The sequence below is a fragment of the Apis florea genome, unplaced genomic scaffold (assembly GCF_048593485.1).
Source record: "Apis florea isolate Af1SG1 unplaced genomic scaffold, ASM4859348v1 contig_2492_pilon, whole genome shotgun sequence".
NCBI lineage: Eukaryota > Metazoa > Arthropoda > Insecta > Hymenoptera > Apidae > Apis > Apis florea.
The window spans coordinates 78914-93770 of NW_028256593.1; the positions used below are offsets into that span (position 1 = coordinate 78914).

Genomic DNA, 14857 nt, shown 5'->3' on the forward strand with positions numbered 1-14857 from the left:
GTCACGTGATTCTCTTTGCAATACTTGTGATGGAATAATGTTAAAGCATCTAGCAACGAATCTTTTTCACTAATAATCTTTAATCGCGAAAAATCTCACTTCGTTTCTTAATAAAATTAAATCATGTTAATCGAATGTAACGTTTTCGTATTGTTAAAATAATAATCGCAATAAAAAAAGAATGGAGAAGAATCTATACAAACAGGTGTTGTATGTGAGCGCAAAGTTTCTAATAATCGCGGTGATTTCTCAGACATTGGGTTCCGTTGACGTGTCACCAGGTAAGATTAAAGTATTCGATTAATTTTTAAAATTTAATATTAACAAGGTATATATAACAATTCTGTCTAGAATTCTTTTATTATCACAAATTATTATCAATCTATTGAATTAAAAGATAAAAAAAAAAAAATATAGAATGATAAAAAAAAAATTAAAGCATCGCAAAGAGAGTATTGTTAAAATCTCACATCCTGCGATTCTCTTTTTTTTTTTTTCTCGCGAATAATTATATGAATGAAATTATTCATACTTTCTGTGCGATTTAATTCAACGGCTGACACAGCAACGATTTGTTCTACTCGTTTGAGTCTCGATTCAATTTCTGCTAAATATGATGACATGTCACGTGTCTCATTCGAATGTTACAATTTTCTCCATTGATTTTATAATCTTATATAATCTTTTACTTTTCATAATCTTATATAAATGATCAACATCTTACAAATTGGTTTTCCTTTTTCTCATTTATCCAGGCAATTATGAATATCCTCTGAAGATTTACAACGTCGGTGTTCTTATGGCTTCCCATTTGAACAGTCCTTTCGATCTCGAGAGATGCGGGCCAGCCGTGGATCTGGCCTTGACCGAGGTAAACGATTTCTTAAGCATCCACAACGTGAAATTGCGCAAGGTTCAAGAAAGGTAAGATGAATTAAGAAAATTTTTTATCTCTTTTCCTTTATCCCCGATACATTTTATATAGTAGAAGGAAAAGTGATGAGATCTTTAATAAAAATAAATTATACGAAATTGTTGAAAATTGAAACGTTAAATGTTGCTACTATCATTTACTACAAATCATTTTTATTTAGCATAAATAAAAAATTTTTGAATAAAATCGTAAATTTGATGCGTTCTGTCTTACGTTTATTTCGTTCTCTAGAAAAAGAAAATGCATTTCCAACCACTGTTATTTTTTATTCGAATAAAAAAAAAAAGAAAGAAAGAAAGAAAAAAGAGTGAACGTTCTAAATTGCGCGTACGCGTGACCCTGTGTAAACTGACTCACTTTTGACCACGTGTTTCCATTCCTTCCATATCATTACATTAATCCAATTGGACTGTTTTGCACAAACAGAGTTTTCTCGAAAAACAAACTTTTGACGATCAAATTCATTTGATCTCACGATCACATTTTCATAAAACGAGAATAGCCGTTTGAGAGATTCGAATGAAAAGCAATTTAATTTAAATATATATATATAATAATTTGAAAACTTGAGAAAAAAACACCGAATATTAAAAATTCTAAATATATTTTTATCATTATCAAAAACACTTGATGTGAGATTACAAATGAAATGAAAATTAACGAAAAATAGAAATACTTAATATCAATTACACCAAATATCAAAGAATCTAAAACAACATATTACTTAAATAATATCAAATACCAAATAACTTTATATATATATATAAATATACTTATCGACCAAATATTAAATATCAAATTTTCGAAACGAAAAGCAAAGCTAAAACACAATTCTACGAACGAATTTTCACTTTCACCAAAGAATTGGAATAATCGGAGAGAATTGATAAATCCGCGTTACGATTCGTTAATTCGAAGGGAACGAAGGGAAGGGACCACCGAGCGTGATAATTTGCCCCAGGATCGGCCAGTATCCAATCATTGCCCCATTCAACGTGACCGATTAAATCTATCATTATTCCTCGTCGTTCCTTACACTTGGAATGACACTGCAACTCTGCCAACCCTCCAACAATTATCAATCATTCGACGTAGGTATACCTACGTTTCGAAAGTTCCATGGATTCCTCTCGTATCTCCATCCCCCCATACGAACATCACAACGATTTCGATCGTTTTTCCCTTATCCCCAGCCCCAGGTAATTCGATCTGTTTACACGTTGGAACATCCATCAACTCGTTTACCCTCCTTCCTTTTCCCGCTATTGTTCGATTTTTACAACCATTGTGTCCGCTTCCTTTTTTGTTTTAACGTTCGGCTAACGTTGTGGATAGAATTGCGTTGTGGAAAAGCGCCCCACGGGGAAACATCTACTAAAAGATTGCCGATAAATAATGGGTCGTGAGGTCATATTAAAGTGGATCGTTTTCTTTTCCATCCTCTCGTGTATGAAGAATAAGAGGGAAAATCGATACGAAATTTTATTAAGATTATTTATTAAGATTGTTTTCGATATTCAGGATTTATATCAGGTTTTTCCAGTCAAATAATATCATGTTCAAAATTTGATACAAAAATTAGAATAAGGATAGAGAATATCATACGTGCTGTCTATCTATAAAAATATAAAAGAAAGAAATAATTTACAGTTATCCGTCGTGCAGCGGAGCCGCAGCACCAGGTTTGGCGGCCGACATGCACTTCCGGGACAACGTGATCGCTTTTATCGGTCCAGCTTGTGCTTTCGCTCTTGAACCCGTGGCACGACTTGCTGCTTATTGGAATATTCCTATAATCACCGGGATGGGTGACCAGGTACTGTTTATTTTCGTTTAATCCTAATCGATTAATCCTCAATTGTTTATTTCAATTAAATTGGAAAGAATGTAGGAAAAGATTTTCTAATATTAATTACAATAATACAGTTTCTTAATAACAAATATCATACAGTTGACAAGATCATTATATTAATTTCTTACATTTATTTTAATTTAGAGAACAAAAAAATTGAATTTTTACAAATAATATATAATAATATATGTGTAAGTGAAGGAAAATGTGTATGAATACTTTCAAATTTTCACTTTTTTTTTTTTTTTTTTTTTTTTTTACTTATATAAATGTTTGATTTTTGATGCTAACATCACATAATTATTTAATCATACTTTATAATCAATTTACATATTTTAAAATGTAATTTATTCTCATATTATGTCAATAGATGATAATTAGATTATTTTCGAACAATTAAGCCGCCATCAGAAGGGGAATTATCTGTAACATCGGGCATTCTTGGAAGAATCAATAAATGGAGAAACGAAAGCTCGGTAAAAAAGATTTTAATCTCTCTTTCTACGTTTATTACTTTAATTGACGGTGTTATTCGTTTAATTATCGCATGGAGCGTACGCATTCGGTTGGAAAAGAATGCTAGATGCTTCTTATGATATTTTATTCTTATTTATGGCTCCTTTAGTATTTCTAATTAATCGCATGCTCCTTGTTATTCCGAATAAAATTAAGAACGTACATGTAAAATAAAAAAAAATAAAAGAGATTACCTATTGCTCTAAAAATTATATGGGATGAAATTTCAATATTTGTCTTTTTTCTTTTTTAAGGGAATATTTAAAGACAAGAGCAAGTATCGAACATTGACAAGAATGTCCTACTGTCAATGTCGACTTCGATTGGTATTTTCTAGTATTTTTAAAGAATTCGGATGGTCCCATGTAGCGTTAATATTGGACAGATCAGATTTGTTCTCGTGGACAGTTGGAAAAAATTTGGAATATGGTTTGAGAAAAGAGGGATTGCTAAAATTCGTGAGAGAACTAGATGGAAATTTTGAAGATGAGTCGTACCATTTTTACTTGCGCGATGCTAGTATGTATGCAAGAGGTAAATGTCCCAAAATTTATTTCAATTTTGTTGTCATTCATTTAAATATTCATCACTCTATTATGAATGTGTATAATAAAATAAATTTCATGTTGGATATATCTTAAATTTTTCTTCAAATAAATTAACATTTTTTTTTTTATTTTTTATTGATATGCCATTTATTTTTCTGATAGTGTTGATTCTTAGCGTTCGAGGAACTCTGGTCAGGAAGTTCATGTTGGCTGCTCACGATTTGGAAATGACAAAGGGAGATTGGGCATTCCTTGATGTTGAAATATTTCAAGTAAAAATTTCTTTATTTTTTTCTTTTTCTTTTTTTTTTTCTCGTCAAAGTATATATTGTAAGATTTATTTGGATTAAATTAAATTAAGAATTTAAAAAAATTCCATTTAAATTTAAATTTAAAAAACGATTACAGAATGTTTTTATTTAAATGTAAAATTGATTTGCATCGACCGATAAAATATTTTATTTGAATATATATACAAGTATTTTTAAATGTAATATTTTCTTGATCTATAAATTATTTATTGAATTACTACATTATTTTATTGTGCATTATTTAATATATAATATATTTATTGTTATACAAAAATACTATTATAACTATACTTATTTACAAATATAAAAGTTATCTTTTTTAAAAAAAAATCAGGGATCTTATTGGGGTGACCACGACTGGGAAGTTGGTGATGAGGACGACACCATTGCCAGAAAAGCCTACGAAGCATTGCTCAGAGTATCTCTTTTGCAACCAACAAGTCCAAGATTCCAAGATTTTGCCGATACTGTTCGTCAAAGAGCCCAAACAGATTATAATTATTCTTTCTCCGAAGGAGAAGAAGTAAATTTTCTTTCATCACTTTCAGATAAGCTTAAATTGAAGAGATTTTTTGTCATTAAACAGAACAAAATTAACAAAGTTATAAATTATTATTTGCACACGTTGATATTAAATATTTGATAAACATTCATAAATTCAATAATCTTAAACATATATCCTTTCAAAGTTTTAATTAGGATACTTGTTAAATGACGCAAGAAACATAATAACATTTTAATTGTATTCCAGGTGAATTTTTTTATCGGGGCTTTTTACGACGGTGTGTATTTGCTCGGGATAGCATTGAACGAAACTTTGACCGAGGGTGGAGATATCAAAGACGGTATATCGATAACGAGGAGAATGTGGGATCGAGATTTCATTGGTATTACAGGACACGTCAGGATCGACGACAATGGAGACCGCGACGCGGACTACAGTATCCTGGATTTAGATCCTATTACGGGAAGGTCAGCGTCAATTAAGCCAGCTATTCCTCTGATCTATTTGATCATGCTAATCAAGCCCCATTCTACTGGACTAACTATGAGTATATTCATTCCTGTGAAACCAATATCATTCTATTCTGAATTCAAAACAGAATTTTGATATAATTAGATATTATGTTATGGATTCACATAGAAATAATATTAACACGAGATTTTCAGGTTTGAGGTGGTGGCGCACTATTTAGGGGTAAATCGTGAGTATAGCCCCGTAATTGGGAAGAAGATTCATTGGCCTGGAGGAAGAGAAGGTCCACCAGTAGATGTGCCCGAATGTGGATTTCTCGGGAATGATCCGGCGTGCACGTCGACCGAAGCGTATACTTTTGTCGTATATACTAGCTTGGCACTTGTTGTGTTTCTCCTTGTTGCTGTTACTGCAATTTGTGTGTTGTACAGGCTAGTTGTTTCTTTATCATTTAAATTATAATATGAAATTATGTTTTATATATACGAACTTTTTTTTAATGTAAAATTATTATATAATATAACAAGATAGAATTTTATGTGCAATATTATACGACAAAATTAGTATCGTTAATATTTTATTAAAAGAAAATAAAAATTAATAATTTTTAACTTCATTATCAAAGAGATTTTTAACAAATATTGAATAAGAAATTATAGATTTTTATTGTAATAAATTTATAATTTTATTTGTAAAAATTATTGATTTGAAGATAGAAAATTTTTCTATAGACATTTAAGGGTATCAGCTGATCTGAACAACATGTCTTGGAGAATTAGACCAGAAGAGTTGCTTTTGGAAATAGGAAAACCTTTCTCTTCAAAGATTAATTTACATCAAGCGATTGCTGAGGTAATAAAAGTGTGTGAATAAAATCAAATAAAAAATATGTATTAAAATCAATCCTATTTTTATAGAATTTCGGATTGGAACAACGTATTCGTCGAGGATCGCAATTTAGCGGTGGATCTTTACCTCCGACCACTGCATTCACAACCGTTGGAATTTATAAAGGGGAAAGAGTAGCTATAAAAAAAATTACTAAAAAGAAAGTGGTTGATGTCACAAAGAAATTATTATGGGAAATTAAACAAGTACGAGATGTTACTTCAGAAAACACTGTTAGGTAAAATAGTAATAAAATTTTATGATAAAAGAATATAATAATATAAATTATTATTTAATACAAATATAAAACACAAAAATAAATTTCAGATTTATTGGTGCATGTTTTTGTTCTCCATCACCAACAATTTTAATCTTGACAGAATATTGTCCTCGAGGTTCCTTGAAGGATGTATTGGAGAACGATGCCATTAAATTAGATTGGAATTTTCGAATGTCTTTGATCCACGATATTGTGAAGGTAGAGCAGGTGCAAAAATTATATCATGTTCATTTCATCCAATTATACATTATATATATATATTGTATTATACAGGGTATAAATTTTATATTTAATAATATGATTTTGAATTTTTTGAATCTCATTTTTAAAAATAAATTCTTAAATAAATAAAATTATTTCTATAATTTTTAACCATTCTGTATAATTATATCTTTTGCTATCTCATTGATATTAAAATAACATTTTTTTTTATTATTATTATTATTATTAGATATTTATAAATACAAAGAAATGATTTATTTTTTGCAGGGAATGTCTTATCTTCATGCTAGCGAGGTTTCAGCTCATGGAAAACTTCGATCTTGTAATTGTCTGATTGATGGTCGTTTCGTTTTAAAAATTTCAGACTTTGGGCTTAAAACCCTTACTATTCCTTCTGATTTAATTATGGACGATAGTTATTATACTAGTATGTCAAAATAATTTAAAAAATACATTAGAAATAAAATTAGTATAAGATTAGATTAAAATAAAATTAAATATTATAAATTGATATTTGGCAGAATTACTTTGGATCGCTCCGGAACTTGTACCATTAACTGTGACACCTGGCAGTATAGCAACTCAAAAAGGGGATGTTTATAGTTTCGCGGTCATTTTAGAAGAAATTGTAGTTCGTGGTGGTCCATATGAATCTGTGAAATCATTTATAACTTCTCAAGAGGTATTATAAAAATTTTAAAATAATTTTAAATTATGTTATTCCTCTATTTGTAATTAATATTTGTTTTCTATGATTAAATATTATGCTATGAAAATATATTTTATATTTCACTAAGATTGTTAGCCGCGTCGCAGCATCAGAAACCCCACCATTCAGACCGGAAGTAGCACCAAAAGATTGTCCACCGGATATCCTATCCCTTATGGAAAAATGTTGGAATGAAATTCCAGAAGAACGACCAACATTTCATGCAATTCGTGAAACTATACGTGGCATTATGAAGTAAGCTTCAATTTTCATATCTTTTTTAAACGTAAATTCTTTTTTTTTTTTAAATAATAAATTTTTTAAATCAAGTATCATATATTTAAAAATAAATGCAATGAATTTGAAACCATTATCTTTCAGAGGTTACTGTGAAAATTTAATGGATGATTTATTAAGACGTATGGAACAGTATGCAAATAATTTAGAAGCTCTCGTGGAAGAGAAAACAGAGCAGTTAAGTTTAGAAAAAAGACGTAGTGAAGAACTTCTTTATCAAGTGCTTCCAAGGTAATTTTATTTTCAGAGACTATTTTTTTTTTCCGATAATTTATATACTTATTACTATTTATAATATCAGACAAGTGGCTTGTCAACTGATGGCCGGAGAACTCGTTCAACCAGAGCAATTTGAGTGTGTGACAATTTATTTTAGTGATATAGTTGGCTTCACAGCTCTCTGTGCGCAAAGTACACCAATGGAAGTGGTGGATTTTTTAAACGATCTTTATAGTACTTTTGATCGTATCATCGAATTTTATGATGTTTATAAGGTATTTCAATGTTATCTAAATCACAACACGTGTCTCATAATTTTAATTGAAATTTATATATTTTATATGATTAAATTAAGGTGGAAACAATAGGAGACGCATATATGGTAGTATCTGGTCTGCCAGAAAGAAATGGCAATGAACATGCAAGGGAGATTGCCTTAATGGCTTTAGCAATTCTCGATTCTGTACGTTCTTTTACTATAATGCATAAACAAAATGCACAATTAAGTGTTAGAATTGGTGTACATAGCGGACCAGTCTGCGCAGGTGTAGTTGGGCAAAAAATGCCACATTATTGTCTTTTTGGTGATACAGTAAATACTGCGTCGAGAATGGAGTCTTCAGGTTTACGTAAGTCGTTTCAAAAAAATTAAAAAAAATGATATCCACTTCATGAAAAAATATGTAATTATAAAAATAGATAGAGTCACGCGCGCGTGTGCGTATGAATTCTAATTTTAACAATTTTTGAATATTTTTATATGTATAATATATAGCACTACGTATACATATTTCTGATGCAACAAAGTGTATATTGGACAAATTTGGAACATTTGATTTGGAACTCAGAGGCGAAGTGGAATTAAAGGGCAAAGGACAAGTCATTTCTCACTGGTTAAGGGGTTGCTCTGAACCAGATCCAAGACTACCGACACCGAAGTACCGCAAACATAGTGTCAGTACACCAGAAAATAATTTAAATCCTTTAATTTTCCCACCTAATAATATAAATGGTCCAAAAACCAATAATAATACTTTCATTAATTTATCAGAATTACAACAAACCGTCTAATTTTCGTAATTAAAAGTAAATATAAAAAATATATATATTATTCTATAGTAAATGTTCTTATAATTTAAATATTAAACTAAAAAAAGTCATAATTATAATAAATTTATTTAATTTTTTTCTATTACAATATGTCAATTTTGAATGTTACATTAATAACATTTAATTTATAAGTAAATAGAAGAATCTGTAATAGCTTTTGTCGACAGGCATGTGCATTAAATTGTTCACTTTGGACAATATAATTATCCGAAATATGTAATATTTTTTTCTCTATGTTCTCTGTGTAATAGTTCTACTTACCAATATCGATGCAATTTAATACACTTGTCTAACAACAATGATTTACATAAAGCTCAAGTGAATTTTAGACAGTTAACAAAAAGAAATTTTTCAATAAAAATAAAAAAACAAAATTAAACATTCTACATTTTTCGAAAATTACATTTGCTATAACTGTGTCATACTATTTGCGGTTTCAACGCAGTGTAACATTTTTCTGAATGTAATATGTGTATAGACTACAGTAGAATTAGCATCTTTGTTTTTATTGTTACGGTTAAACACTACTAATAGTCGGTTATAAACCGTTGTGTAATCTATGTTTTTATCACTGTTAAATCTAAAAAGTTGTGTCAATTATAATTCATTTTCGATAAAATCTTGATAACAGCAATTGTTTTGTGGAACTACTTGGATGCCAGAAACATTATTAGTCTGAAATAACAAATATGATAGTATGAAAGTAGATTTTGCATATTAAAAACTTTTTCTTCTTGGAAATTTCTTAATAAAAATTTATTATATAAACGTATATTATTTTCTTACCTGAAACTAATAGCTCTTGCAGCAAGCAATCTATTGCACTCTGCCGTATCAGGTAAAGGTAAAGGTAAATAAGGACTTTCATTTTCTTGATCGGTGAATTCGAATTTATGTATTCTTGGTTGTACTTTCATATCTCCAAAAGGTCCTTTCAATATCAAATAATGAAGCGGTAATGGATACGTTGTTTTTGTTTTCAAAATTAACTGTAATATATTTGAAAGTATATTAAAAAATATATTAAAAAAATTTTTTTACAGAATTTTTTTTATGTTTCTACATACTTGATAAGTCATATCTCTTTCTGAACTTTGTGTAGGATCACGCTGACTATTATTGATCCTAGCTTTTACAACCCATTGATTGTTAAACGCCGTAAAACGAGAAGTTTCATAAAATAATTTATGAACAAACTCGTCCGTGCGATATGGCTTCATTTGTAAATCTATAAAATACGAAATTCTACAGATAACTCGTATCCTTTATTTTGTATGCCTCTATTAAAATGGTGGAAGAAGCAAAATTGAATAAACAGAAATTTATTTAATTTTTTAAATATCTCCAATGATATATAAAAATATTTAAATAAATAATATTTTAATTTAAATAATTTTGATAAGCATTGTTCCTGTTGCTGCTAAAGCAAAAGACAAAATAAAATATTTTTCGTAATATTTTCATCTAAACAAGATATTATAATAAGAATTTGAGAGCCTTAATACACGAGAAACAGATACAGACCGTTAAATGTGATTTTCTCGTAGGACAAAAGATCAAAGACATTGTCATACAGCCTACGTTCTTCAAGAGTACGAGCATCGATATCACGTAGAGCTTCCATGACATCCAAGCCTGAACGATGTGGATGTACACAATGTGCCTCGTGTTCTGGACGTTCGTGATTTGGTCCACGCCATGGACAACCAATTCTACTATATTTGCAACTTGATATTCTACATACACATAAAAAAAAATTAATATAACTTTATTGAATTCTGTTTATTGATTTTAATTACCTTTCTTCACACATGGTCTCTTCATGACGTTCTAAGGAATTCCTTGGGAATTCCTTTGCACAATATTGACATTCTGCTGGCAATTCAGATACTGCTTTTTCAACTGCCAAATTTCGAGATGGAGATGTTCTGCTGATCTCGATTCTGCAGTTGGGACATGTTGCCATTTCATCTCTTAGCCTGGCATCTGCGAGGACATGAGTGAAGCAACCGGCACACATCAAGTGTCCATTTGTACACTGTGAACATTGTTGCAGCATGTATTACTAGTATTCTTAATTTTGTACTTTTCTAGAAGATAATCCTAACTTTGTTAATAATTTTATTTGCCTGTTGTATCTATTACATAATTTATGTACAGCTATGTGCAAAATTTAATTTAACTATTCTGATATAAATATTCTGATATTAAATATAAGAACTTTAATTTTTTTTAAATAAATTATTTAATTTTTTATTTTGCACAAGCTGTAATATTGTATTTTTAATATATATATATATATGTACAACCCTTATAAAAACATTAAGCAAACTAGAATAACAAAACTAATATCGTGTATATTACCATAATTTGATGTTTTTAAACCTGAAACACAAAATTGTAATAGCACTATTAATAATTCAAGTAATCATATTGTGAGACCAGTAGGTTTAAAACAATATGAATATTGCTAAAAGCAATTGTCATTTAATGCTGCCAATATTGATAATAGAAAGGAAGAGAAAAGGATAATGATGCGTAGGATAAGTGAAAAAGGGTGTCATATGCGAAATAACTAACTAATAACCTTTAAGAATGTTTATTTTGTTCAATGCTTTTTAACTATACATGTTATACAGATTTTCTGGAAATGCGCTTTCTCTCTCTCACTCTCACTCTCTCACTATTAATCATAATTGATAAACATCAGTTCCGCATGGATCTACAATAAAATTTTTTCCTAGTAACTAATATTTGGGTAATACCTTCATTTCGATTACTTCTTACAATAAACATAATACTTTATAATTGGAAAAAATATTGTTATAATATATGCTATAAAGATTTGGTAACTTAAATAATTTTTCTTTCTTTGTTATCTTTATTTTCTTAATTGATTTTATAGAAATATCAAGAAAAATGAAGTTAAATCTCAAATTTCTTGTGTATTATGTATAAAAATCAAATGTATTGTGTAATATTTCCGAGTTCACAAATGCATGAATACAACGTTCAAACTTGTATACCTTAGTAAAAATAAAAAATACATTATGCGCTAAATAGCGCACTAAATAACTTACATGTATGCATTTTTTTGATGGGATAAACGCAACATTCTTCCCACTGTTTTACAGTTAATGAAAATAGTGAATGTAGAATATATTACATATATATATTTCCATCAATAGAATTGAAAGAAAACTAAGAACAAAATATAAATAGAGTACAGATAGAATGAAATGCTATAAATTTAATAACAGAGGAGATTCTGTAAATAAATATTACTAAAAAATGGGATCATTGATTAGGCATGCATACATACAATAATTCTCTGATATAACTGTATGTTTGTCGCATGAGTTAAAAATTCGCCATAAATAGTAAGAATTATTTTACATGCATGCATAAATGTTTATCATAAATGTAATGTCACCTTTACAATACAAATTATGTAAGAAAAAACACTTAGGCACTATGTTTGCTATAATATTAAGTATTTTGAAAATCCATTGCAAAAAATTATTTTGTAAAAGCATATTATATATGAGGATGTTTTTTCATCATAATTTAAATATTTAAACTTCATAAATATATTTAATAATAAAATATAATATAATTTTATATTGTAATATTTATATATAGCAAAATTAAAAGCTGTTCTTCATACATCTGTTTTTTCAAATGTTGAATATCACTCCTATTAAGAAAAATATATAATTACCTACCTGTAATTATATTATTACTATCTTAAAAAAAACAATGTTGATAAACATTTTTCAATTTTTAATAATAATAAAAATAACTTAAATTTGTTTTAAATATTTAAGTATAGAATTGAAATTTAAAATAAAATTATCTATATAATTATTAATAATTATTTTCCTGCAATATTAAAAAAATAAAATCTTATTGTAAGGACAAACTATTTAAAAACATTATAATCATTAAGAGAAAAGGTAAGAAAAATGGGCAGAGTGAGAGAGAAAGAATTTAACACAGAAACAAAGTGGTATTAAAAGCTGTTGGTAATTGATTATAAATCAACTCAACTGCAACATGAATGAAATCAGTAAAAAAAGTACATATTATAAAAACAAGTGAATGATAAGCTACATAATAATAATAATTTAAAATTTTCTATTTTTTTTTTGCAAACATATTTTTCTATTAAAATATATTTTTATTTTTGAAATTATTTGAAATTATTTTATTTTCGTAATTTAAATTGTATAAAAATTAAATAATAAAATATCTTATAATAGGTCATCAAATAACATTATAAACTATATTCCACTACGATCGACGTAAATACTTTTTATATATGTATATGTATGTATATACTTGAATGAGTTTTATATATACTACTGCTGAGAAATACAATCAAAAACAACAAAAGACTATTTCAGGTGAAATATCAACAAATTGTCACAGTGCATAATGTGCGATCAAAGATTAATAAAGAATAGGTATTCATTTCGTTTAGTTATATCCATACGTACGTATGATATATATATCGCAGCAACGACGAAGTCACCCATCAGCCTCGGGTGAAAATGTCGGATGGAAAGAAACGACGTCGTTAGAAGAACGATCGTCAAGGCATGTTAAAGTCACAGAATATCGATCGATAAAACGTACATTTGTAAATTCATACCAACGAAATTTATAAACAACTTAGAAAATATTGAAAGAAAGATATAAGAAACTTACCTGATAAACGGCTGCCTTGGGTAAATCGAGACAAACTGCGCAGCAAAGGATGCCGCCCAAGCGGTGTTCCAATTTTTGCTCGGTTTTTCCATCGTTCCGTGACACTTTACGACGCTTTTTATCTGGTTCAAGAAAATCCTCTATTTTTTCAAGATCGTCGCGAATTGGAGTGGCCGTAGGGGCCTGCTCCGAAACGCTACTCGACGATGCAGCTTCGTTGTTCGGGTCCGCCATATTGATTGTTTTGATTTTTCCTCCGAACGAACGTGAGAAATGCGCAGATGTCAAACGCAGACCACGTAATAGTCTCCTAGATAGGGACAACACCGATCCGATACTTGTTCGTAATGTTATCGAATCGGTCGATGTCTCGTTCAAGGTTAAAAGCCAAAACATGTAAAAATTTTCATGATATTCAATTATTTTACTAATTAGTTTTACAAAAATAGAAAGAAATAGCTTTGTTTTTAAAATGGGACCCACTAAAATAAACTGTTTGAATAAACCGTTCCTAGAATTTGTTACCATTTAGCATTTTTGCGATTGCTGTTTCGATATGATTTTTCAAATCTTATCATTTGGTCTTCTTATAAAGAAATAATTTGATTTCATTCGGATTAATTACTGCATACTGTTGATACGGCTTTATGATTGACGTTTCGAATATTTGAAAATTAGAAAATCGTAAATATCGAAAGGTATTTTTATCAATCTTCATTTAATTTCTTCTTAATAATTTATATAAGTGATAATGAATATGTAGTATAAATATTCAAAATATATGATAGAAATCCTAACAAAAAATATTATAACTTATAAATATTTATTTCACAAGTTAAATTTTATAAAATTAAATAAGATTATTATTTATTATTTTATTTCTTATTATTAACCTTTAAAAATATCTAAGTCAATTTAAATATAATTTAAAAATTAAAATCATATTATTTTTAAATAAAATTACTTATATATAAAATCTTAAAAATGTAATTCAAAATACTTTAGTGCAATTAAATATCTTTGTTATAAATATTTATTTACAAAAAATTATGAAATATATTTATCATTATTATGTTATAATACGCTTATAATAATATTTATGAAAAATTTATTTCGTTTAAATTAACTTCAAGACATTACAAAGACAAAATTCGAAGAATGGTTAATTATCTTTCTGTAAGTTTTGAATTTAATTATTATTTAATTTTAAATTATGTAATGAGATGAAAATAAGACAAGCATAAAATACTAATATTTAATAAACACTAGGAAATAGAATAAAGAA

At 28.4% G+C, this 14857-nt stretch overlaps 2 protein-coding genes across 3 annotated transcripts; one reads left to right on the forward strand and one right to left on the reverse strand.

Annotated features, from left to right (window-relative positions):
- Positions 1-140: 140 nt before the first annotated feature.
- LOC100866772 (atrial natriuretic peptide receptor 1) lies at positions 141-9630 on the forward strand. Of its 2 annotated transcripts, none has more exons than XM_012485976.3 (19): positions 141-281; positions 756-924; positions 2585-2750; positions 3188-3262; positions 3557-3836; positions 4013-4122; positions 4496-4684; positions 4913-5133; positions 5332-5568; positions 5869-5989; positions 6055-6263; positions 6353-6512; positions 6795-6954; positions 7049-7209; positions 7325-7491; positions 7618-7764; positions 7835-8027; positions 8108-8381; positions 8528-9630. In XM_012485976.3, exons 1-19 carry the CDS (start codon positions 182-184, stop codon positions 8821-8823), a joined length of 3435 nt encoding a protein of 1144 aa, XP_012341430.2. In that variant the 5' UTR covers positions 141-181; the 3' UTR covers positions 8824-9630. The 2 variants fall into 2 exon arrangements, with proteins under 2 accessions (XP_012341430.2, XP_003693308.2); XM_003693260.4 differs by having other exon boundaries at positions 6353-6503.
- On the reverse strand, positions 8910-14851 carry LOC100866891 (zinc finger TRAF-type-containing protein 1 homolog). Its single transcript, XM_003693261.4, has 6 exons — positions 13573-14851; positions 10662-10900; positions 10387-10598; positions 9930-10090; positions 9649-9851; positions 8910-9537 (listed from the first exon to the last, which is right to left on the reverse strand). Exons 1-6 carry the CDS (start codon positions 14098-14100, stop codon positions 9510-9512), a joined length of 1371 nt encoding a protein of 456 aa, XP_003693309.2. The 5' UTR covers positions 14101-14851; the 3' UTR covers positions 8910-9509.
- Positions 14852-14857: the final 6 nt, after the last annotated feature.

Bases quoted from the DNA above. Each gene is read 5' to 3' on its own strand.
- LOC100866772 (XM_012485976.3), top strand. From the start codon at position 182: ATGGAGAAGAATCTATACAAACAGGTGTTGTATGTGAGCGCAAAGTTT. The intron at 282-755 runs GTAAGATTAAAG...TCATTTATCCAG, and splicing joins TTCCGTTGACGTGTCACCAG to GCAATTATGAATATCCTCTG. The intron at 7,492-7,617 runs GTAAGCTTCAAT...ATTATCTTTCAG, and splicing joins ACTATACGTGGCATTATGAA to AGGTTACTGTGAAAATTTAA.
- LOC100866891 (XM_003693261.4), bottom strand. From the start codon at position 14,100: ATGGTAACAAATTCTAGGAACGGTTTATTCAAACAGTTTATTTTAGTG. The intron at 10,901-13,572 runs GTAAGTTTCTTA...CAATGTTCACAG, and splicing joins CCAAGGCAGCCGTTTATCAG to TGTACAAATGGACACTTGAT. The intron at 10,091-10,386 runs GTCTGTATCTGT...CGTATTTTATAG, and splicing joins CGAGAAAATCACATTTAACG to ATTTACAAATGAAGCCATAT.